Raw genomic sequence first — 25,893 nt, forward strand, 5'->3', positions numbered from 1 at the left:
TCATTCTGACACAAGAGAGACCAGCAGAGAAAATGCACACCAACACAGCAGTGATGAGAAGCCTGGCCATCATCGTAATCATTGCTTTTACCGCCTGGACCATAACGGGTAGGCTGCACCAATTGGTTTCACAGTCATTTCGCCTCAGTTGTAAAATTTTATAGTTTATAGTAAATTTGTGGGGAAAGGCTAATGAGTGTCTTAAAGAATTAGTATTTACTTTTTGCTTATTGGTGTGCTTAATGTGATTTGGCCATTTGTTCATCTAGATGCACAGAAGATTAACCCCTGCTGTGTCAAGGTCTCCACAGCAAAGGTGAAGGAGCCCATCATAGGATACACATTACAAAGGGAGAATCTACCATGCATCAGAGCTGTCGTGTAAGGACCATTAGGCTTTTGCCAAGTAAAGCACTCATGCATCTGTAAATGGATCATCTTTAAATTCCATTTCAAAAAGACAGAATAAACACTGTGTGCACATACAATGATAGTCATCATTGTCATTTCTTGTTTTCGGCCTTTATCAGCTTTCAGACTGAGAGCGGATTTTTCTGTATTGATCCACAACAGCCCTGGGTAAAGGAAAAAGTTATGCAGCTTAGGTAAGTTTTGTTCTTTCAAGAAGGAAATGTTTTAACAAGGAAATGTTAAACAAAACTGAAATATTTTAAAAAATTGCCTTGACAATCATGTTTTTGTGATTTTTTTCCCTCCGTTTTTAGGCTTGCTCAAAAGAACAAACTGTCACCATCCTCACCTTCCTCACCATCCTCATCCTCCCCAAGCCGTCCTGTGTCACCACGTCTGATCACCTCAACTGTTAGAGGTTAAATTCTCAAACAAAAGGTCGTCAGCCAGCGACAACCAATAACTGCTCTCCACATAAATTTTTGTGAATAATAAAAGTAAAAAAAAAAGAAATGCAGTGATTTAAAATGCATATGTTTAAAATGTACATGTCCAGTATTTAAAAAGTATTTTAGTAATTACCTTTATTTTTGATGTTGTATTTATTTTCAGTAAGTCGTCATATTGTGAGATTTATTTATTTAAATTTTACTTGACCATGCACATTTGAGTTTATTTAACCTTTCTATTGTTTATTTGGGTGATTGGAAAGCACCTATTCAAGATGCTCTTGTTGCACACTGAAAGCTTTTTCACAAAGTGATCTGTACACATTTTTTATAAATATTTGCAATTTTTGTCACTGTTATTTTAATATTATTGTTGTTGTAACATTAAATGGACAATACATTTTTATCAAATCTAATTTGTCAGTGTGCAGTGCTGTATTGTTGTTCTTATTCAGGGCAAGGCAACATTATCTGGTCACTAATATACTAGGGCTGGACACACAGGATAACTGGGCCAATTATGACTTGTCATAAAATATGAACTTTTTCGTATTATCCTGTGGTGTAAGGTACATGATGTAAGATCCACCAATCTATTCACAAACTGCATATGAAGATCTGAGTTTCATACACACTCCTCTGGGAGGTCATTTTTTCCTTCAAGATTGAGGCCTGGGAGCTTGAGAGTCTTAACTGTTAGCCTAAATGCACTCTTTTGGATAGAGATCTCAGATATTGTTCCTGAGATCTGTTGGATCCATTCTCCCAGTTTGAAGGTCACAGCCCCTAGTGCTCCAATTACCATGGAAACAACAGTTTCCTTCACACTTCACATCTTTTCTAGCTCTTCTTTCATCCCTTGGTATTTCTCATCTTTTCATTTTTCTTGTTTCTGATCTATCACTACAGCCCTCCTCTGCTGTTTATCCACCACAACTATGTTCAGTTGGTTAGCCATTACCATCTTGTCTGTCTGTATCTGGAAGTCCCACAGGATCTTAGCATGGTTGTTGTCCACTACCTTTGGGGGCGTATGCTACTTAGACCTTGGAAATTCCAGCCTGTACTTGGCACAAACAAGTATCAGGCAGCAGACAAAGTGGTCCAAGGTGCACCATATTGACACTGTGTCTGTTCCCTGAGCTAAGCAGAAAATCAAGAAAAACATGTCTTTTTAACCTAAATAGTATTAAAGTAACTGACTCACAGTGACTGCACATTTGAACTAAAGCTAGGATTACTAAATGTTAGATCCTTAACATCTAAAGTCCTCAGAGATCATTACATCTATGGCATTTAGCGACACTTTTATCTAAAGCAACTTACAATTATGACTGAGTACAACTTGAGCAATTGCTCAGGGAGCCCAAAAGTGGCAACTTGGCAGTGGTGGGGCTTCAATCAGCAACCTTGTGATTACAAATTGAGTACCTTAAAATTTACCATAAATTTAATGTAAATGAAGCATGTCCTTCTGTCTACAACTATGTTCACCACCATCATCTAACTGGCATTGCATTTATTTATACTGACACATTAGGCTTAAACCAGAAAGCTGGTTATAATTTCGAGTCCATTGAAATTATTTTTATTAGCATAAACAATGTAGCCATTGTAGCCAATGTAGCCTCTTCCTCTAATTGGCATTTACAGGCCACCAGGACCCTATTCATAATTTATTAATGAGTTTGCAGATTCCCTCTCTAGTCTAGTCACTCAAGTAGAAGGAGCCATTATTGTTGGTGATTTCAATATTCACTTTGATAGTGCCCAAGACCCTCTGAGATCGGCTTTTTGCTCTATATTAAAATAAAGGGGTTTCACCCAATGTATAAAAACTCACACACTCTGGTGGACATACGCTTGATTTAGTACTGATATACGGTGTAGACATAGAGCCACAATTTAGTAACCTTGCCTCACTACCACACTAGATGCACACTCACATCAGCCACTGCATCTAGATTTATTGTGAATCTCCCAGAATTCTCATGTGACTGGGATGCCCTCAAACCCCGCAGAACTTGATCAAATGACTGAACACTAAGAATCAGTATTTTGCTGCACAATCAATGACGTTGCTCCACTTCATAATAAAAGAATTAGGGACAAAAAATGAGAATGATCCCATTCGCAATTTAAAACAGAACACTCAAAAGATTGAACATGGATGGTGTCTTACCAGGCTTCTTACCAGGGTTATGTCCCTTTGCTTATATTGCTTGATCTGAGGGCAGTATTTGACACTATACATCACAACATTTTACTAGACAGAATCGAAAATGTTGTTGGGATTAGGGTAATAGCCCTTTCCTGGTTTAAAGCTTATCTAGCCGAGTGCTACCAGTTTGTTAACATAAACAGAGACTTTTCGGCATACAACAAGGTTAGCAAGGATCTGTTCTATGGCTTCTGCTTTTTTCTTTTAATATGCTACCTCTAGGTGACATTATATTTATACACTGTGCTAGTTTCTACTGCTACACTGATGATGCTCAGCCAAACCAGAGGACATATATCAGCTTAGTATTACTGAGGAATGCATAAAGGACATCAAACACTGGTTGTTGAGAAACTTTCTCTCATTAATCCTGACAAAACAGAAGTACTTCTATTAAGCCCACAGACAGCTAGGGCCTCACTCTCTAGTAACTTAATAAACCTCAGTGGTCTCCCAATCACATATTTTTTAACAGTTAAAGATCTTGGAGTGATTATGGATCCCAGTCTCTCGTTTGAAGCTTATAAATAATATTCCTAAAACCATCTTTCTACACCTCAGGAACATTGCAAAGATTAGGAACACACTCTCCTCACATGATGCAGAAAAACTAGTCCATGCATTTATCACTTCAAGATTGGACTAAACATTGTCTAAACAAGCTACAGCTAGTTCAAAATGCAGCAGCCAGAGTTCTCACTAGCACTAGAAAATTTGAAAATTTGATCACATTGCTCCTATCTTACATTGGTTCCCAGTAAAATTCTGTATTGTTTATAAAATACTTCTAATGACCTACAAAGCATTGAATGGTCTTGCCCCATAGTACCTTAGCGAACTCCTAGTGCATTATGACCCACCACATCTGCTTAGATCAAAAGGTGCAAGCTCTTTACTAGTATCAAGTATAAGAAAATCTACTGCAGGGCACAGAACCTTTTCCTATAAAGTTTGCACACTTTGGAATAACCTTATTGTAAATGTTTGAGACTCAGACATAGTCTCAATATTTGAGGCTAAAAACCATCAGTCATTTTATTAACTACTTTTGATCTTATGTAAAGGTGTAGGAGGTCCATGTGCATTTAGAGTCCATGTGCATTAACTGGGATGTTATGATGCTGTCACTTCACCTCTCTTTTGTCACTCAAGTTTATTGACTGAGAGCAGCAGAGTACTGATATTCCAGGGTGCCCTCATGCCTGTGTTTCCTTCTGGCACTATAATTTAGATCTGCTGTCAAAGCTACATCTGCCGGAATCCATCTTTGCACATTTTAGTCATTTACACGCCCTCAAACCTGGACATGCCTAATAATCTATACTCTCTTTCTGCCAAAGTAAACTTACCTCTGATGTCATGTTACTGAGCCTCAACTCGTCTAAGATGCCATGGCTAATCCTCCCACCACTCCTGGGGGGCTTGGACGCAGACATGTGTAAAGCTGCTTTGTAACATCAGCTGCTGTAAAGAATACTATATAAATACATTTGACTTTGACTTGACAGATGTTTCTGTTCTATGCCCTGCTTGCTAGCATCTTGCCTCCTGCTGTTATGTGCTGGATTGTCTCTTTGCACAGACGCATCTTTGCACAGCCTGCATCTGGGGTCCTGCTTGGTGTAGTAGGTCCCAGCCGCTACTGATATCATATTCAGAGCTTGTTCCTGTGCTGCCATGATTAGTGCCTCTGTGTCTTTCAACCCAGCCTTTTCTATCCTCCTATTTTCCATCCTCCTCAGGTTTCTGCTGTCTGCGGTACTCAATAAGCACTTCATCACTTGAGGCCATCATTCTGGTGTATTTCTGGATCTTGTTTCATCCTGGATAGTGGCTCTGATGCTCACTAGTCCTTGGACCCCATCCTTCCACTTAGTGTACAGTCTCAGAGTGCTGGATTTGCAAAGAAACCCTCCATGCATTGCGAGTTTCCTTGTCTTGACAAAATTTTGGTGTGCACTCTGTTTTTCCCAAGAACTGCATATTATTTAAATATATTACACCACTGAATTTGGTACAGGAGGTCGGGGGTTTACATCCCATCCAGGGCGTCTCCAGCATGGTCCCTTAGGCAAGACCCTTAATGCTGCCCGCCTACCTCATTAACAATGACAGTTTGCAATAAGAGAGTAATACCGGCTTGGATGATGCCTGGATCAACACAGACTGTGTCAGATGTTGGGGGGACCAGGGCAATCTGAGGTAAAGTGGGCTACTGGGACAAATACAAGACACTCGTGGATGAGAGTTAAGAATAGAGGTCTGTTGGAGTGCTACTACACAAGCAATCCCAGTATGAGTGGGTATATGCAGAGGATGTGGGAACAATGGATGCTTCGAAACCCAAAATCTAGACTAACAACTAGTAGCTCAGTGTTCCAATACCTGCATGTAACAACTGTTATCACAACTTCAGAATGATGAGGAACAGCACATATGCTACGGCAAGGGTGAGCCAGGACAACAGGTCAGAAGGGAGAGATCATCATCCCCACACCCCTAACTTGAGATCCAAGACCCAATAAGTCTATGCACCAAACTCAAGCTGCTCACCTGAAATTGAAAATCATGGCTAAGATGGACAAACTTTCAAGCGGTGGCAGACTACAAAGTCCAAGTGATACGCTTGAAAGGCTGCTGTTAAAGACGTTTTTCATGTTCATGCTGACTGTCGTATGTGAGTGCCATTGTGTTTATCATTCGTGTTTGTCTAATAAATGTCTGTCTTTATTGAACGAGGTTTGTGTGTCCTGCTCCTGGCCCTGTGGTACTTGGGTACAATACATTGCTGGATGTTTGATGTTTTCCAAGGATTAACATGAATTATTTACAAAGATGAAATTAGCATGGCTTACTTTCAGGAAATAAAACAGTAGTGAATTTACGGAAGCAACATCACAGCAAAGAACATGAGAAACAGTGCACGTACTACCTAGTGGTTCTAACAGTTAATAACACAACCTTACAATTAAAAAACCCCATAAATAACTCATCTTATTTATCTAACCTAGCTTGCTGACATTACATATCATAGTTTGCTATCTTAGTTGCTAAGATATGTTTGCGATGAAGAAATTATGAGTTTCATTCCAGAACGCAATTGATGGAGATGAAGGCACATGTTTACTGATTATGGATGATCATAGATCACTAGCTAATGTATAAGAATGTATAATAATTAATAATACCAGGGGCATAATACTAACTACAACACACAGAATGAAAACCATAAACTATATATTAGAGTTGAAAAAAACTAATTAGAATTCTATAACAAAAAGTATTGGTAACACCTTTATCAACAGAGGACTCATCCTAAATCATTCATTTTAATGCCACAGGCCACACGTCTGTAAGAGTTATGGTGCTTCACTACATGATATACTTTGCAGAGTTCAGCAGCAGATATTTTGTCATTAAGCTGTGACAGAGGAGCAATAAAAACAATGCCAGTGATCCTGTACCTGCTGTCTTCCCATTGTGCTTTGTTTATCTGTATCAGCATGCCATTCAATAGCGCCTTTTCTTTTGCTGCTAATGTCTACGTCACATTAGCATACTGTACAGAAAGCATGCTCAGAAAGCACCTTTTATGCTCTTCGAAAACGAAAGGGTGCTGTGCTGACCATGCAGAACTGTAAGACTTTTTTTCTTTTTAGCATTTTCACAGTGTTGCGCTATGAGCTCTTCCTAACTGACTAGCTTTTAGAGGGCGGGATGGACATTCTGCATGCTACGATGCCACTGTTAAACAATTAAATACAAGGTGTTTCTTTTTACTTGTAGGTGAGAGAATGACAAATAAACTTTTCATTTTTGATTGATATTATCTAGTTCACTCCAAAAGGAGGAATATTAGACATCCATCCTGGCTTTGTACCAGATGGAGGACTGGCAGCTGAAAAAATGACCGTCCATCCTAAAGCCGGATGTCTGGCCACCCTATCCCAAGATGGCCGACATGGGAGCTGCTTAAGAAAATTCACAATGGGAATCAATGGTGATGTACAGTCCATAGTATATACAGTCTATGTTCTATATCTTTACATTTATACTATGTTAAATAATATCAGGAAAATGTCAGACGCTACGAGAAAAGTAGTTAATGGCACGTCTATCTCCATCTCGCATATCGGATCCAAAGGAAGCTTTAAGGTAGCAGGCTAACCTCAATCCCTTTACCAGCCCCAACTCCTATTCTACATCTGAGACTCAAATATTAGAGAGATATTATATTTATATATATATATATATATATATATATATATATATATATATATATACACAATATTATGCAGGTATACCAAAGATTAAAAACTTTTTGTCAGCTTTAGAGGTGAAAAGCTGTTGGCTCTGCACCAATCCAAAATACCCCTTATTTTTTTTGCCTTGATTTTTAGGAATGCACAATATACCCAAAAAAATGCCCAAATGTTGAACCTCCATCTCATTACATCTACAGCTAATTATGATTTTTTCAGACCTGGATGTAAAATCAGTCAAATCAGTCACTTGACGTATCTGTCACGGTACGGCCCCTCCTCCCAGATGTCTCTGTATGTGTGTTTGTTTGTTTGTGTGTGTGTGTGTGTTTGTCATTATCGTAAGTGTATATAAGTCTTGTTTAGTCGTGGATGTTTGTCGGTGTTTAACCTTCCGTTAGCCTGTGTGCTACGTTGTTGTATGTTGTGTGCTAATAAATGTCACTGTGCTCCTCTTGCATCCTGCCTAGCCTTCCAGCATTACAGTATCTTATGTTACTGAACAATCTGTGCAGAGTTGCGAGTTAATTGACCATAAAATCAAATATACACCCATTTACTTACCTTTTTAAAATAAAAAGTACAATTTCACTGTTTAATTATTCCAGTGACTTCAAAAAGAAGACTTTAAGATTAAATTGTTATAAAAGCATGTTGTACAAATTACTTTTAAAAATATTCTTGCTGTTGATTACCTGTTGGTGATTGAAGAGTAAATCTGATTTAACTTGATGCAGTGCTGTAACAGGGCTCTTGTTTTTGGAGAGAGCAGCATTATCCAAACAAAACTACACTAAAAATAATGTATGTTCGCATAATGCATGTGCAAGTAAATGCCAATGCCAATGCCAATCGTGTTAGCACCAGATTCATCTACACAAAAATGTTTTTAAATGATTGCCTTCAGAATGGCCAAATTAATGTTGAGAAAAGAAATTTAAAAATGTGAATAGTTGACAAAATTGCAATAGTGAGGGCTTGTGTGACCACACTGTCAGTATTCCTATCCTAAATGTTTAATTAGCTGTCATTTAGGTTACACTGAAGATTCCCAAAAGAATACCTGATGTGACAGAAAATGTTAAAAACCACTACCCATATCTAGAAGCATTAAAAAAAAAGCATAAAAATCAAGTCAATCAAAGTACAAACCTTTCAAAAGGGAAGGTGTGCAACTCAAAAATATGCCTTCCTGCATTACACAGAAGTCCTACTGGTCCCCCGTAATAGGAAGGCAGCGGCAATAGGAAGGCCTGGCGTTTTCTCATTAGCTTCACTATGTTACTGGACACCTAGTTTACATGTTGGTTTTTCACAATTACCAAGCTCCTGCATGTTGACTGCTTGTTTTTGCTGAATGTGCTGATGGGGGCTCAGTGTGGGTTCAAGGTGTGAGCCCTTTTACGGTAATGTGGTGTGACACAGTGACATGATGCGATGCAAGGCTGTCAAGTTTTGTGACGCACTTCTTATTTTGCAAGCTAATCAAGCTGGGCAATAAAAAGTGGAGGATTCTCACAACCAAAGAAATCCAACTCTAACCGTGACACCTAGATTTCAGACCAGATCTCCCCAGAGAAGCATGTTGTGCTGGAATAAAAAGTTATGCACTTTGGCTGTGCTGCTGGCCATTTGTGGATGCATTGGCATTGCGTCTGGCAACTGTAAGTATATTCCAACACATCAGTGGAACATCTCTGAAGATACTAAAAAGGCAATATTTGTGAATTCACATAAATCAAGAAAGCCATGTGTAGCGTATACTGTCCGTGAACAAAATGTAATGGAATTGTGAATTTAAAGTAAAATGTGGTATTCAGTATTTATTCAGTGAACATTTGTGTCTCATGGGGATTTTGAAAGTAGTTATTCTCCTGGTTTGTGCATGTGCTGTATTGATAACATGTCTTGTTTGCGTTGTGACCAAACCAGCGGTGGGTTTTACATGCTTAAATTGTTTGGCTTTAGTCAGTGTGAAGGACCTTAATATCCACGCAAAACTATCCATGATACCTGTAATGGACCAGAAACTGTTGAGCTTTTTTTTGCATGCCTACCTTCACAGTTACTATACTGTTACCTTTTATGGCATATTACTCTCATTTTAATGACACATTAGGAAAGTAACATTATCTGTCTCTCTCCCACTCTCTCTCTCTCTTTCTCTCTTTCTCTTTCTCTTTCTTTCTTTCTTTCTTTCTTTCTTTTTCCTTCCAGTACGTAGACCAGCTAAAGTTGGTCTTGTATGCTGTAAAGCAGTCTCCAAAGCAATGATCCCATCTGGAATAAAACTCATTGGATACAAGCACCAGAATGCCCTGTCACCTTGTGTCCAAGCTGTCCTGTACATTCTCTTAACATTATGCATCATTTACTACTCCTCAGAAAACTTTCTAAAAGACCACAGAAAAATAAAGAACTCATTTTGATATCATTTGTCTTTATAGATTTTTCTCTGAGACTGAAAAATACTGCTCCGACCCTACTGCACGCTGGATTCCAAGGAAAATGAAAGGTAGTGCACTAACTTCAATCTCTACACCATCTTCAACTGCTACGCTAGATCCTGTCTAGGCACAGCTGAGTCTGAAAATACTTTTGGTGGTGATGTCAGTGCTCACCCTCATGGGTGTAATATGTACTCATCACTGATAACGTTGAACTGATGCTGAAAACCTGACATTGTAATAATGAATCAAAATACATTAGCCACATTGGAAATTTGTCAAATGAATCAAACATTTCAATCACGACATATGCAGTACCAGTAAAAGGTTTGGACACACTTGAGTGAATTTATGCTTTTCATTGTCCTGATGGTAAAACATCATAAATTTGCTGCTTCATGAAACTGGTTAAGAGTGGGTTAACACAGAGTGGGCAAGGCTGTCATCAGGTGGCAACTTTGAAGCATCTAAAGTCTAAAGCAGTCAATATTTTTTATAAATATATACATAATATAGTAAGCTTGGAAAATATATACAAAATAAGCATTCAGATACTAATCTGATGTATCTTACAGGTCTCAAAGAGATAAAGGACTGAAAATGCAAAACAAGTCCAAAAGGATGTGACAAATTATTTTATTCTTCTTTCAATTATGATACTTTTTACATATTTTATGGAGTAAAACATATTCATTCAAACTAATACTTTAGCATGTTAGTATGTATGTTATGGTAATTCTTATAGTGTGAATTATTATAAGTACAAAATTTTTACTTCAGTGTCAGAGTCATGTTTATTATGACTGTAAGCAGTGTTGTCCTTAAGCAATAAAGCAGCATTACCTTTCAAAAAATGAGTGTAATATAATTTCTCATTTCCCTTCCACCATATTACTGGGTGTAGAGGAGGAGTGTTTCCATGATGCTCTGAATCACTTCTGAGAAATGCTAATTTGGTTTTGTCTTTACTTTAAGATTTATAGAATATTTCGAGTTTATACCGATTGATACATGTATAGTAGCATCAAAGAGTTTCACCTCTAAGACCAGGTACAGTTCTTCTCCACTGTAGACACTGTAGACATAAATTAGATTTTTCTTTTGTGTTCTATTCTAAATGAGGGCCCAGGCATTTATTTTTGTTTTATGACTACAATTTACAATGGTTTGAGTCCCCTTAGACTGATTACTAGCTACGTTATATGTATGCAAAATGATAGTCAAGGTTTCAGAGGGGGAAAAAGAATTCAATAATACTAAATAATTCTGTAAGGTTTTTTTTTTAATTACCCCTTTCAGATCCAAATTATCTTCTAGTGATGGGAAAAATAAAATAATCTCTTTTTTTGTCTATAATGCACTCTAAAACAAGGCTCAGTTATATATTTTAAAACATTTCTTTAAATGTCCATTGCAGTGGACTGTCGGTCTTAACAGTTGTGAAGTAGTGCTATAACAGCTGAATTTTTAATGTTTCTTTTTGGAACATAATCTGGGACCTGTCACGGAATGCTCGCCTCAAATGATTGTATTATTAATAATACTCATATAGTCAGCACTCATATAGTCTGCAAGATATTGATTGGACTCATGGATAAAACATGAACATGAACTTTTCAGCCTTAGGCCTGGCATGTTCATGACATTCCAACCACCAGCTCACCTACACCTGTAAAAACAGGTATGTATGTCTTACAGATTGGTCTGCACAACCGGTTAAAGGGTGGAATCATAAGAAAAACCCTACCAAAAAATAATAGGGTCCCAGCACCTTCAGTATTTAGACTCCTAAATATCTATCTAAAGTAAGCTGACACATTATGGCTGACACAAATGACATCAATTGGGGAGGAGCTTGGCACCTGACGGCCTCTAGGTTCTGTGACGCTCTTGGAAAGGGTGGGATAATGATGGGTGTATTCAGTTGGTTTTGCATTACATCTCATTTATGTCTTTAGACAAGAGCAAAATGGAGCTTAAAGAAGTCACCTAAAACTCCAACTATAGTATTCTTAATTGTTTTCCATTCCACATTTGAGACTACAATCAAATGTGCTATTCACCTGCAAACATTACATCAAAATATAGAGATCACACTCCAATCAGAGTTAAGTCAATTTCTGAGTCAGCTATTTCCCTTTGACAAGGACATTTTCACATAAGTCAGGTCCACGCATTTTAATATGGTTCGAGTATGCACTTTACACATGTAAAGATGTAATGGAATAAACAGTGCAGAAGTCACCCTGTGTGGGGGAGGACCTAGGACTAACTGAAGAGAATAAACAGCAAAAATGCTCATGATTAATCAACAACTTAGATCAGTGATAGACCTAATTTACATGAGCACAACAGAATGTGTCACAGTGCATCATATTTGACAAAGACGTTTGCAATGCATTCCAAACTATTAAGCTAATAAGGGAACAAATGCATGCATCACCATGACTTCACTGTTCCAGATAGAATATAAAGGCAGGTTGTTGAAATGACTGCAGTATTAGAGAAGAATAGTAGCATTCCAGCAGTCCATAGAATGCCAGGACTAATCACCAACATGCATCAACTTGTTTATTTGAGAAGTGGTGTAGTGCAAGTAGCGAGAAAACATTCGACCGGCCAAAAGAGCTGATGTTACTTGAACAGTTTAAAAATTGTCTCCCAGAAACAGTTGTTTACTTGAATGAACAGAAAGCGAGCACGGTGACTTCTGCTGCTACTATGTTGGATGAAGTTGTTCTAACTCACAAAACTGAGTTTGCTCCGTGTACCTGTGAGACTACAAATCTGCCTTGTCCTAGTCCCCACAAAACCCTGAAACCACCACGAGCACCTGTTTCCTCTCCCATGGTGCAAACAAGGGAGTGTTTTTATTGTCATGAAAAAGGCCATCTTGTTCGGCCCTACAGCGCAAAGCAGCAAGAGCAGCTAAAAAAATTAATGCGATGAGTGTTCTACCCTCAGACACAATTGAATGTGTAGAACCTGCTTTTCAGCCCTTTATTTTCCAAGGTTCTGTCTCTCTCACTGATGAGGATAAGGGACGATGGCCAATCACGGGATTAAGGGATACTGGTGCTGCTGTATCCCTGATACTGGGAAGTGTGTTGCCATTGTCATCAGACACACACAGTGGTAATGATTTGTTGGTGCAGTGTGTAGGACTAAGTATTATGAGGCTCCCTGTACATAATCTGTACCTATGCTCAAGTGTGTATTCAGGGCCAGCTAAAGTGGCAGTACAATCTGAACTGCCCATCCGTGGTGTAACGTTAATTTTAGGTAAATTACATAGCTGGTGGTATGGTGTTCCCTGTGCCTGAGGTAATAGAGAATCCTGTGGAGCTTAGTGAGTCTGCACAAGAGGCATTAGGCACATTTCCTTCTTGTGTTTTGACCTGTGCTCAGGCACGGAAACTCTGTGATGTGGTTCCCCTGAAAGGAACATTCATGTGCGATGTGCCAGTAGGTCATGATGCACTTGTGTTTGCAGCACCCAAAGAAAGTTCTGCGCATTGTTCCTGATTCTGAGATGCCAGATCTCATATCACAAAAGGAGCTGGCTGTGGCTCAGCGAGCCAACAGCACCCTTTTACATTGCTTCACCCTCGCAGATAAACAAGGAGAAAAAGCTACAGGATATGCTAGTGAGTATTACATTGAAAATGAAGTTTTAATGCGAAAATGGTCTTCGACTGAGCATAGTGAAGAGTGGAACACAGTGCCGGAAATAGTGATACCAACTAAATACCATGCCCATATTTTGTTTTCAGCACATGATCACCCATTGTCAGGTTATCTGGGTGTGTGAAAGACCACACGGGAGATTTTGAGACATTTATTTTGGCCGTCAATATGAAAAGACTTGGTGAACTACTGTTGGTCTTGTCATACATGCCAACTGGTTGGGAAACCAAACTAGGTTATTCCCCTTGCACCTTTGGTTCCAATTCCTGTGGTGAGTAAACTCTTTGCACAAGTTCTCATAGATTGTGTAGGTCCCCTGCCAAAAACACGGGCAGGGCATCGTTACTTGTTGACTTTAATGTGCACCACCACTAGGTACCCAGAAGCGATCCCCCTTCATTCACTTAAATCTAAAGTTGTGATTAAAGCATTGATTAAGTTCTGTACAACCTTTGGCCTACCTAAATGTATCCAATCTGACAGAGGGACTAATTTCACCTCAAACCTATTTGCCCAAGTAACACATGAGTTAAATATCCAACACCACTTCTGCAGTGCATATCACCTCGAGTCTCAGGGTGCATTGGAAAGGTTCCATCAGACTTTTAAAAAATATGCTGAGGTCTTACTGGGCTGAGTATGATAAAGATTGGGATGGTGTTCCTCTGCTCCTTTTTGCTATCCGTGACACAGTGCAAGACTCTTTGGGATTCAGCCTTAATGCATTACTTTTTGGACGCACAGTGCATGGTCCATTGAAGGTTTTATATGACCAAGGGTTGTCATCCAGTCCCCAAAATAGTGTCCCCCTTTGGGATTTCACTGCCAAATTACATAATTGATTGCACTTTGTTAGACAACTAGCCAAACGAAATCTTAATGACTCTCAGGCAGCTATGAAGGCAATTTATGACCAAAAAGCTGTTGGCCATCATTTGAGATTGGTGAAAAGGTATTAGCCCTTTTGCCTATGTTAAGTGCATGCTTTGCAGGTCCCTATGTGATAGAGAAAAGATTGTCCCCTACCAATTATGTTTTGGCTACCCCTGATCATAGACAAAAGACGCGTATGTGTCATATCAATTTGCTAAAGCACTATGTGGATCGAGATGTCGTTTCCTCGTCATCATAAATCCCTCGTACCCTGGCTACGGTTACGGTTGCTGCTGAGTATTCCCCTGAGCAAGATGGGTTACACCTGGCTCGCGACTGTCTACCATGTGCACATCTACCCAACTCAGAAGCCCTATGATGTCTCCCAGAGAAGCTGTCATCTTTGTCTGGCTATTCATACCATTAATCATTTCTATGGTTGTAGTACTCAAAACCCTATGTTACAGCCTCCCAGCCTAGACAGGGTCGTAACATAATCGGGGGCTTGTCTGGGATAATAGTCAAAAAATAGTCATATTCTGGCATTAGTCACTATGAAATGTTTCATTCCTAGATTACCTCAGTAGTATCAGCATTTTCATAGGAGAAAATGCTGATTTCTCTTTCCTGTTATGTAACAGAAGGGTAAACCATGTGTGAACATGACCAAACAAAAATGAAATGGGAACTAAAGGAGCACACAGCCTAGTGAATGAGAGTCAGAAACCTTCAGCACTTCCATTCATTGGTCTGACCAAAGCTCTCATTCATACCTTCCACCAGTCACCCCAACATCGGAACACAGAAAACGGACAAAATTCCATTCCTTATGCAGCACAGTGGGAAGGACCTAAATTTAAACCAAATAGAAATCCTTCAGTTTGCATCACTTTATACTCAACAAATGTCTGTAACTTGAGTAGAATTTTGCCTTTCATCATGAAATTCTATCACTCAAATAGATTTTTTTCTTCTACCAATCACCAAAATAAATGTACTTGATATTTTCCAGTAAAACAAGATAATTTTAGTCATATTAATGACAATTAAAACAAGCCAACTCATGAAAAGTACTATAGTTACAGACAGCCAAGATCAGGGCGAGGTCAGGTATAATTCATGTGCCCCTTCCCAAAAACATTGAGTAATTCATCTTATCTGGTAGTGTGACTATCTCTGGAATGCAATAAAAATAATGTGATTTCTGTGATCTGACGTGGAGATCTTATCTGTTTCACACTCAGGCCTTCTACTAGAGGCCTGACACTTTGAGGGTGTTTTTGTAGGATTGCACTCTTCAGTACTCAGGTCACTTTTGTCATTCCTGAGTATCTCCCCTAGCTAAGGGGTCACAACCTTGGTGTTAACCTTTCATAAGGTATTTCCCTCATTTCTCATACTCCTTCCTTTAGATGTTTCCATTGTTTAGGAATCAATGATCTATGCACATCTATGACAACTAATGTTTTCAGAATTGTATATACTATCACTACATCTGTTCTGATTTGTTTGGCATTTTTATAATGTATGTGTATGTACACAGGATGTATACAGGTGTATATAAACATTACATATATATATATATATATCAGGGAAAACTACTTGCCCTATTGCCCCACAAGTGATTAAATTCCTTGCTTCAGGGAATTATATAGAACCAATTGTATCATAAAATTGCACTGCAATTGGACTTCATTTCCTAGCTATTCCTACATTACTAAAAGACTCTAAGCTTCAAGTAAAGCACCACGAACGATGAACTCATTTCTACCCGAAACTCAGAAAAGCCAAATACGGTAACGGAACCGAAAATCAAAAGAGTGCAGCACAAATACTTGCTATTATGAAAGAGTGGACACTGCCCTTGCAATTTGACTTCCTCATTTTCTGCTGCTATTTAAGATGTTGGTTTGGCCATCATTAGTCAGTCGCTCATTCTGACACAAGAGAGACCAGCAGAGAAAATGCACACCAACACAGCAGTGATGAGAAGCCTGGCCATCATCGTAATCATTGCTTTTACCGCCTGGACCATAACGGGTAGGCTGCACCAATTGGTTTCACAGTCATTTCGCCTCAGTTGTAAAATTTTATAGTTTATAGTAAATTTGTGGAAAAGGCTAATGAGTGTCTTCAAGAATTAGTATTTACTTTTTGCTTATTGGTGTGCTTAATGTGATTTGGCCATTTGTTCATCTAGATGCACAGAAGATTAACCCCTGCTGTGTCAAGGTCTCCACAGCAAAGGTGAAGGAGCCCATCATAGGATACACATTACAAAGGGAGAATCTACCATGCATCAGAGCTGTCGTGTAAGGACCATTAGGCTTTTGCCAAGTAAAGCACTCATGCATCTGTAAATGGATCATCTTTAAATTCCATTTCAAAAAGACAGAATAAACACTGTGTGCACATACAATGATAGTCATCATTGTCATTTCTTGTTTTCGGCCTTTATCAGCTTTCAGACTGAGAGCGGATTTTTCTGTATTGATCCACAACAGCCCTGGGTAAAGGAAAAAGTTATGCAGCTTAGGTAAGTTTTGTTCTTTCAAGAAGGAAATGTTTTAACAAGGAAATGTTAAACAAAACTGAAATATTTTAAAAATTGCCTTGACAATCATGTTTTTGTGATTTTTTTCCCTCCGTTTTTAGGCTTGCTCAAAAGAACAAACTGTCACCATCCTCACCTTCCTCACCATCCTCATCCTCCCCAAGCCGTCCTGTGTCACCACGTCTGATCACCTCAACTGTTAGAGGTTAAATTCTCAAAAAATCAGCAGCCAGCAACAGCCAATAACTGCTCTCCACCTAAATTTTTGTGAATGATGCAGCGATTTTAAAAGTGTACATTTAAATGGTACATATACAATATTTACAGGGAATTTTAGGAATTAATTTATTTTATTATTGTATTTATTTCTACTGTTTCCTTGTACTTAGTGTTTATTTATTAGAATTTTCATATTTATTTATTTGATTGAATATTACTTGATCATGTACCATCTAGTAACCATTTTTTAAAATAGAAATTATTTTTGGTTATTGAAAATACACATTAGAAGTGGGTTTTTTTGTTTTATTTTTTTTACAATTTATATTGTCAAGTTTTTAATAATGTTGTGAAATTAAATGGACAATATTTCTTTTTAAATCTAATCTAATTTGTCAGTGTGCAGTGCTGTATTAGTGTTCTTGTCCAGGGAAAGACAACATTATCTGGACACTAATAGACTAGGGCTGGATACACAGAATAACTGGGCCAGTTATGACTAGTTATAGAATATGAACTTTTTATATTATCCTGTGGTGTTAGGTACATAAGGGCAGTAGCGGATATAGACCATTTGAACTTGGGGGGCCAGGCTGGGGCCAAAAAATTATTAGTGAATTAGTACGGGATTTTATGTGAAATGGGTAAAAAGGAAATTCAGTTCTTTCATTTCCCATCTGTTACACCTGCATTAAACTATTAAGCCACTGCTTCCTGTAAATCATTTTAGCACTAGATTCTTCTGAACAAAAATGTTTTAGATTGACTGTCCACATTAATTCTAATAATGAGAAAAGTTTATCTGACAAAATTGCTATACAGCAAGTGCTTGTGTGACCATACTGTTAGCATTCCTATCCTAAAAGCTTAATTAGCTTTCATTTAGAGTGCATTCGAGATTCCCACAAGAATACCCGATGTCACTGAAAATGCTAAACACCAGAACACATATCTAATTATCTTCATCTGTCCGCTTAGAAGCCAAAACAAAATTCAGATCAAAAATTTCAAGCATAAGCCATTCAAAAGGGTATGTGTGCTATTCAAAAAGTTGCCTTCCTGCATTACACAGAAGTCTTATTTCTGCTCGGTGATGCTGGCCCCCTGTAGGACTTTCTTATAGGTTTCAAGTAATGGGAAGGCCTGGTGGTTTCTCATTAGCTTCAGTATGTTACTGGACACCTAGTTTACATGTTGTTTTTTCACAGTTACCAAGCTACAGCATGTTGGCTGCTTGTTTTTGCTGAATGTGCTGGTGGGGGCTCAGTGGGGGTTCGAGGTGTGAGCTCTTTTTCGGTAATGTGGTGTGACACAGTGACATGATGCGATGCACTGCCTTAAATGTAAAGCTGTCAGGTGACGCACTTCTTATTTTGCAACCCGATCAAGCTGGGCAATAAAAAGTAAAGCTTCCTCACAATCAACCATCTCCGACTCTGACCGTGACACCTGGAGTCCACACCTGATCTCCCAAGAGAAGCATGCTGTGCTGGAATAAAAAATTATGTACTTTGGCTGTGCTGCTGGCCATTTTTGGATGCATTGGCATTGTGTCTGCCAACTGTAAGTATATGCCAACACATCAGTGAAACATTTCTGAAGACATTAGGGATTCTGAAGACATTAGAGACACTTTGACATTTGTTACTGCCCTTTATGACATTTTACTTTCATTATTATGCAATGGCACATTTGGAGAGTCACACTCTTTCTTTCTTTCTTTCCTTTCCTTTTTCCAGCTAAAGTTGGTCCTGTATGCTGTAAAGCAGTCTCCAAAGCAATGATCCCATCTGGAATAAAACTCATTGGATACAAGCACCAGAATGCCCTGTCACCTTGTGTCCAAGCTGTCCTGTACATTCTCTTAACATTATGCATCATTTACTACTCCTCAGAAAACTTTCTAAAAGACCACAGAAAAATAAAGAACTCATTTTGATATCATTTGTCTTTATAGATTTTTTTCTGAGACTGAAAAATACTGCTCCGACCCTACTGCACGCTGGATTCCAAGGAAACTAAAAGGTAGTGCACTAACTTCAATCTCTACACCATCTTCAACTGCTACGCTAGATCTTGTCTAGACACAGCTGAATCTGAAAATACTTTTGGTGGTGATGTCAGTGCTCACCCTCATGGGTGTAATATGTACTCATCACTGATAACGTTGAACTGAGACATTGTAATAATGAATCAAAATGCATTATTCACATAAAGAATTCACATTGACTATCCCACATGTATAAACCAATTAATTACCATTAAATAATATGTTATGCTCAGGCTAACTCAGCATGTAAGTAATCAAACATTTCAATCACGACATATGCAGTACCAGTAAAAGGTTTGGACACACTTGAGTGAATTTATGCTTTTCATTGTCCTGATGGTAAAACATCATAAATTTGCTGCTTCATGAAACTGGTTAAGAGTGGGTTAACACAGAGTGGGCAAGGCTGTCATCAGGTGGCAACTTTGAAGCATCTAAAGTCTAAAGCAGTCAATATTTTTTATAAATATATACATAATATAGTAAGCTTGGAAAAATATATACAAAATAAGCATTCAGATACTAATCTGATGTATCTTACAGGTCTCAAAGAGATAAAGGACTGAAAATGCAAAACAAGTCCAAAAGGATGTGACAAATTATTTTATTCTTCTTTCAATTATGATACTTTTTACATATTTTATGGAGTAAAACATATTCATTCAAACTAATACTTTAGCATGTTAGTATGTATGTTATGGTAATTCTTATAGTGTGAATTATTATAAGTACAAAATTTTTACTTCAGTGTCAGAGTCATGTTTATTATGACTGTAAGCAGTGTTGTCCTTAAGCAATAAAGCAGCATTACCTTTCAAAAAATGAGTGTAATATAATTTCTCATTTCCCTTCCACCATATTACTGGGTGTAGAGGAGGAGTGTTTCCATGATGCTCTGAATCACTTCTGAGAAATGCTAATTTGGTTTTGTCTTTACTTTAAGATTTATAGAATATTTCGATTTTATACCGATTGATACATGTATAGTAGCATCAAAGAGTTTCACCTCTAAGACCAGGTACAGTTCTTCTCCACTGTAGACACTGTAGACATAAATTAGATTTTTCTTTTGTGTTCTATTCTAAATGAGGGCCCAGGCATTTATTTTGTTTTATGACTACAATTTACAATGGTTTGAGTCCCCTTAGACTGATTACTAGCTACGTTATATGTATGCAAAATGATAGTCAAGGTTTCAGAGGGGGAAAAAGAATTCAATAATACTAAATAATTCTGTAAGGTTTTTTTTTAAATTACCCCTTTCAGATCCAAATTATCTTCTAGTGATGGGAAAAATAAAATAATCTCTTTTTTTTTGTCTATAATGCACTCTAAAACAAGGCTCAGTTATATATTTTAAAACATTTCTTTAAATGTCCATTGCAGTGGACTGTCGGTCTTAACAGTTGTGAAGTAGTGCTATAACAGCTGAATTTTTAATGTTTCTTTTTGGAACATAATCTGGGACCTGTCACGGAATGCTCGCCTCAAATGATTGTATTATTAATAATACTCATATAGTCAGCACTCATATAGTCTGCAAGATATTGATTGGACTCATGGATAAAACATGAACATGAACTTTTCAGCCTTAGGCCTGGCATGTTCATGACATTCCAACCACCAGCTCACCTACACCTGTAAAAACAGGTATGTATGTCTTACAGATTGGTCTGCACAACCGGTTAAAGGGTGGAATCATAAGAAAAACCCTACCAAAAAATAATAGGGTCCCAGCACCTTCAGTATTTAGACTCCTAAATATCTATCTAAAGTAAGCTGACACATTATGGCTGACACAAATGACATCAATTGGGGAGGAGCTTGGCACCTGACGGCCTCTAGGTTCTGTGACGCTCTTGGAAAGGGTGGGATAATGATGGGTGTATTCAGTTGGTTTTGCATTACATCTCATTTATGTCTTTAGACAAGAGCAAAATGGAGCTTAAAGAAGTCACCTAAAACTCCAACTATAGTATTCTTAATTGTTTTCCATTCCACATTTGAGACTACAATCAAATGTGCTATTCACCTGCAAACATTACATCAAAATATAGAGATCACACTCCAATCAGAGTTAAGTCAATTTCTGAGTCAGCTATTTCCCTTTGACAAGGACATTTTCACATAAGTCAGGTCCACGCATTTTAATATGGTTTGAGTATGCACTTTACACATGTAAAGATGTAATGGAATAAACAGTGCAGAAGTCACCCTGTGTGGGGGAGGACCTAGGACTAACTGAAGAGAATAAACAGCAAAAATGCTCACGATTAATCAACAACTTAGATCAGTGATAGACCTAATTTACATGAGCACAACAGAATGTGTCACAGTGCATCATATTTGACAAAGACGTTTGCAATGCATTCCAAACTATTAAGCTAATAAGGGAACAAATGCATGCATCACCATGACTTCACTGTTCCAGATAGAATATAAAGGCAGGTTGTTGAAATGACTGCAGTATTAGAGAAGAATAGTAGCATTCCTGCAGTCTCTAGAATGCCAGGACTAATCACCAACATGCATCAACTTGTTTATTTGAGAAGTGGTGTAGTGCAAGTATCGTGAAAACATTCGACTGGCCAAAATAGCTGATGTTACTTGAAGAGATTAAAAATTGTCTCCCAGAAACAGTTGTTTACTTGAATGAACAGAAAGCGAGCACGGTGACTTCTGCTGCTACTATGCTGGATGAAGTTGTTCTAACTCACAAAACTGAGTTTGCTCCGTGTACCTGTGAGACTACAAATCTGCCTTGTCCTAGTCCCCACAAAACCCTGAAACCACCACGAGCACCTGTTTCCTCTCCCATGGTGCAAACAAGGGAGTGTTTTTATTGTCATGAAAAAGGCCATCTTGTTCGGCCCTACAGCGCAAAGCAGCAAGAGCAGCTAAAAAAATTAATGCGATGAGTGTTCTACCCTCAGACACAATTGAATGTGTAGAACCTGCTTTTCAGCCCTTTATTTTCCAAGGCTCTGTCTCTCTAACTGATGAGGATAAGGGACGATGGCCAATCACGGGATTAAGGGATACTGGTGCTGCTGTATCCCTGATACTGGGAAGTGTGTTGCCATTGTCATCAGACACACACAGTGGTAATGATTTGTTGGTGCAGTGTGTAGGACTAAGTATTATGAGGCTCCCTGTACATAATCTGTACCTATGCTCAAGTGTGTATTCAGGGCCAGCTAAAGTGGCAGTACAATCTGAACTGCCCATCCGTGGTGTAACGTTAATTTTAGGTAAATTACATAGCTGGTGGTATGGTGTTCCCTGTGCCTGAGGTAATAGAGAATCCTGTGGAGCTTAGTGAGTCTGCACAAGAGGCATTAGGCACATTTCCTACTTGTGTTTTGACCTGTGCTCAGGCACGGAAACTCTGTGATGTGGTTCCCCTGAAAGGAACATTCATGTGCGATGTGCCAGTAGGTCATGATGCACTTGTGTTTGCAGCACCCAAAGAAAGTTCTGCGCATTGTTCCTGATTCTGAGATGCCAGATCTCATATCACAAAAGGAGCTGGCTGTGGCTCAGCGAGCCAACAGCACCCTTTTACATTGCTTCACCCTCGCAGATAAACAAGGAGAAAAAGCTACAGGATATGCTAGTGAGTATTACATTGAAAATGAAGTTTTAATGCGAAAATGGTCTTCGACTGAGCATAGTGAAGAGTGGAACACAGTGCCGGAAATAGTGATACCAACTAAATACCATGCCCATATTTTGTTTTCAGCACATGATCACCCATTGTCAGGTTATCTGGGTGTGTGAAAGACCACACGGGAGATTTTGAGACATTTATTTTGGCCGTCAATATGAAAAGACTTGGTGAACTACTGTTGGTCTTGTCATACATGCCAACTGGTTGGGAAACCAAACTAGGTTATTCCCCTTGCACCTTTGGTTCCAATTCCTGTGGTGAGTAAACTCTTTGCACAAGTTCTCATAGATTGTGTAGGTCCCCTGCCAAAAACACGGGCAGGGCATCGTTACTTGTTGACTTTAATGTGCACCACCACTAGGTACCCAGAAGCGATCCCCCTTCATTCACTTAAATCTAAAGTTGTGATTAAAGCATTGATTAAGTTCTGTACAACCTTTGGCCTACCTAAATGTATCCAATCTGACAGAGGGACTAATTTCACCTCAAACCTATTTGCCCAAGTAACACATGAGTTAAATATCCAACACCACTTCTGCAGTGCATATCACCTCGAGTCTCAGGGTGCATTGGAAAGGTTCCATCAGACTTTTAAAAAATATGCTGAGGTCTTACTGGGCTGAGTATGATAAAGATTGGGATGGTGTTCCTCTGCTCCTTTTTGCTATCCGTGACACAGTGCAAGACTCTTTGGGATTCAGCCTTAATGCATTACTTTTTGGACGCACAGTGCATGGTCCATTGAAGGTTTTATATGACCAAGGGTTGTCATCCAGTCCCCAAAATAGTGTCCCCCTTTGGGATTTCACTGCCAAATTACATAATTGATTGCACTTTGTTAGACAACTAGCCAAACGAAATCTTAATGACTCTCAGGCAGCTATGAAGGCAATTTATGACCAAAAAGCTGTTGGCCATCATTTGAGATTGGTGAAAAGGTATTAGCCCTTTTGCCTATGTTAAGTGCATGCTTTGCAGGTCCCTATGTGATAGAGAAAAGATTGTCCCCTACCAATTATGTTTTGGCTACCCCTGATCATAGACAAAAGACGCGTATGTGTCATATCAATTTGCTAAAGCACTATGTGGATCGAGATGTCGTTTCCTCGTCATCATAAATCCCTCGTACCCTGGCTACGGTTACGGTTGCTGCTGAGTATTCCCCTGAGCAAGATGGGTTACACCTGGCTCGCGACTGTCTACCATGTGCACATCTACCCAACTCAGAAGCCCTATGATGTCTCCCAGAGAAGCTGTCATCTTTGTCTGGCTATTCATACCATTAATCATTTCTATGGTTGTAGTTCTCAAAACCCTATGTTACAGCCTGACTATTAGTCGAAAAATAGTCATATTCTGGCATTAGTCACTATGAAATGTTTCATTCCTAGATTACCTCAGTAGTATCAGCATTTTCATAGGAGAAAATACTGATCTCTCTTTCCTGTTATGTAACAGAAGGGTAAACCATGTGTGAACATGACCAAAAAAAAATGAAATGGGAACTAAAGGAGCACACAGCCTAGCGAATGAGAGTCAGAAACCTTCAGCACTTCCATTTTTTGGTCTGACCAAAGCTCTCATTCATACCTTCCACCAGTCACCCCAACATCGGAACACAGAAAACGGACAAGATTCCATTCCTTATGCAGCACAGTGGGAAGGACCTAAATTTAAACCAAATAGAAATCCTTCAGTTTGCATCACTTTATACTCAACAAATGTCTGTAACTTGAGTAGAATTTTGCCTTTCATCATGAAATTCTATCACTCAAATAGATTTTTTTCTTCTACCAATCACCAAAATAAATGTACTTGATCTTTTTCCAGTAAAACCAGATAATTTTACAGTCATATTAATAACAATTAAAACAAGCCAACTCATGAAAAGTACTATAGTTACAGACAGCCAAGATCAGGGCGAGGTCAGGTATAATTCATGTGCCCCTTCCCAAAAACATTGAGTAATTCATCTTATCTGGTAGTGTGACTATCTCTGGAATGCAATAAAAATAATGTGATTTCTGTGATCTGACGTGGAGATCTTATCTGTTTCACACTCAGGCCTTCTACTAGAGGCCTGACACTTTGAGGGTGTTTTTGTAGGATTGCACTCTTCAGTACTCAGGTCACTTTTGTTATTCCTGAGTATCTCCTCTAGCTAAGGGGTCACAACCTTGGTGTTAACCTTTCATATGGTATTTCCCTCATTTCTCATACTCCTTCCTTTAGATGTTTCCATTGTTTAGGAATCAATGATCTATGCACATCTATGACAACTAATGTTTTCAGAATTGTATATACTATCACTACATCTGTTCTGATTTGTTGGGCATTTTTATAATGTATGTGTATGTACACAGGATGTATACAGGTATGTATGTACACAGGATGTATACAGGTGTATATAAACATTACACATATATATATATATATGAAAAGAACAGCTATAAATACATAATAAAATGATTCAGGGAAAATTACTTGCCCTATTGCCCCACAAGTGATTAAATTCCTTGCTTCAGGGAATTATATAGAACCAATTGTATCATAAAATTGCACTGCAATTGGACTTGATTTCCTAGCTATTCCTACATTACTAGCACCACGAACGATGAACTCATTTCTACCCGAAACTCAGAAAAGCCAAATACGGTAACGGAACCGAAAATCAAAAGAGTGCAGCACAAATACTTGCTATTATGAAAGAGTGGACACTGCCCTTGCAATTTGACTTCCTCATTTTCTGCTGCTATTTAAGATGTTGGTTTGGCCATCATTAGTCAGTCGCTCATTCTGACACAAGAGAGACCAGCAGAGAAAATGCACACCAACACAGCAGTGATGAGAAGCCTGGCCATCATCGTAATCATTGCTTTTACCGCCTGGACCATAACGGGTAGGCTGCACCAATTGGTTTCACAGTCATTTCGCCTCAGTTGTAAAATTTTATAGTTTATAGTAAATTTGTGGGGAAAGGCTAATGAGTGTCTTAAAGAATTAGTATTTACTTTTTGCTTATTGGTGTGCTTAATGTGATTTGGCCATTT

At 38.6% G+C, this 25,893-nt stretch overlaps 2 protein-coding genes and 1 long non-coding RNA gene across 3 annotated transcripts in view; 2 read left to right on the forward strand and 1 right to left on the reverse strand.

Moving 5' to 3' along the window:
• Positions 1-8,683, reverse strand: part of LOC118241420 — a 31,075-nt gene extending 22,392 nt beyond the window's left edge. Inside the window, exon 1 of the long non-coding RNA XR_004776074.1 lies at positions 8,496-8,683. This is a non-coding gene — a long non-coding RNA (uncharacterized LOC118241420). The remainder of the gene's footprint in view (positions 1-8,495) is intronic.
• LOC118241419 overlaps positions 1-25,893 on the forward strand; it is a 27,850-nt gene continuing 1,957 nt past the window's right edge. The window contains exons 1-7 of the mRNA XM_035526286.1: positions 1-108; positions 270-381; positions 531-605; positions 726-829; positions 16,551-16,662; positions 16,812-16,886; positions 17,006-17,109. Of these exons, the coding sequence (XP_035382179.1) occupies positions 33-108; positions 270-381; positions 531-605; positions 726-829; positions 16,551-16,662; positions 16,812-16,886; positions 17,006-17,109 (658 nt within the window). The 5' untranslated portion in view covers positions 1-32. The remainder of the gene's footprint in view (positions 109-269; positions 382-530; positions 606-725; positions 830-16,550; positions 16,663-16,811; positions 16,887-17,005; positions 17,110-25,893) is intronic.
• LOC118241418 overlaps positions 25,619-25,893 on the forward strand; it is an 18,168-nt gene continuing 17,893 nt past the window's right edge. Inside the window, exon 1 of the mRNA XM_035526285.1 lies at positions 25,619-25,742. Within this exon, the coding sequence (XP_035382178.1) occupies positions 25,667-25,742 (76 nt within the window). The 5' untranslated portion in view covers positions 25,619-25,666. The remainder of the gene's footprint in view (positions 25,743-25,893) is intronic.

This window comes from Electrophorus electricus, chromosome 5 (assembly GCF_013358815.1).
Source record: "Electrophorus electricus isolate fEleEle1 chromosome 5, fEleEle1.pri, whole genome shotgun sequence".
Taxonomy (NCBI): domain Eukaryota; kingdom Metazoa; phylum Chordata; class Actinopteri; order Gymnotiformes; family Gymnotidae; genus Electrophorus; species Electrophorus electricus.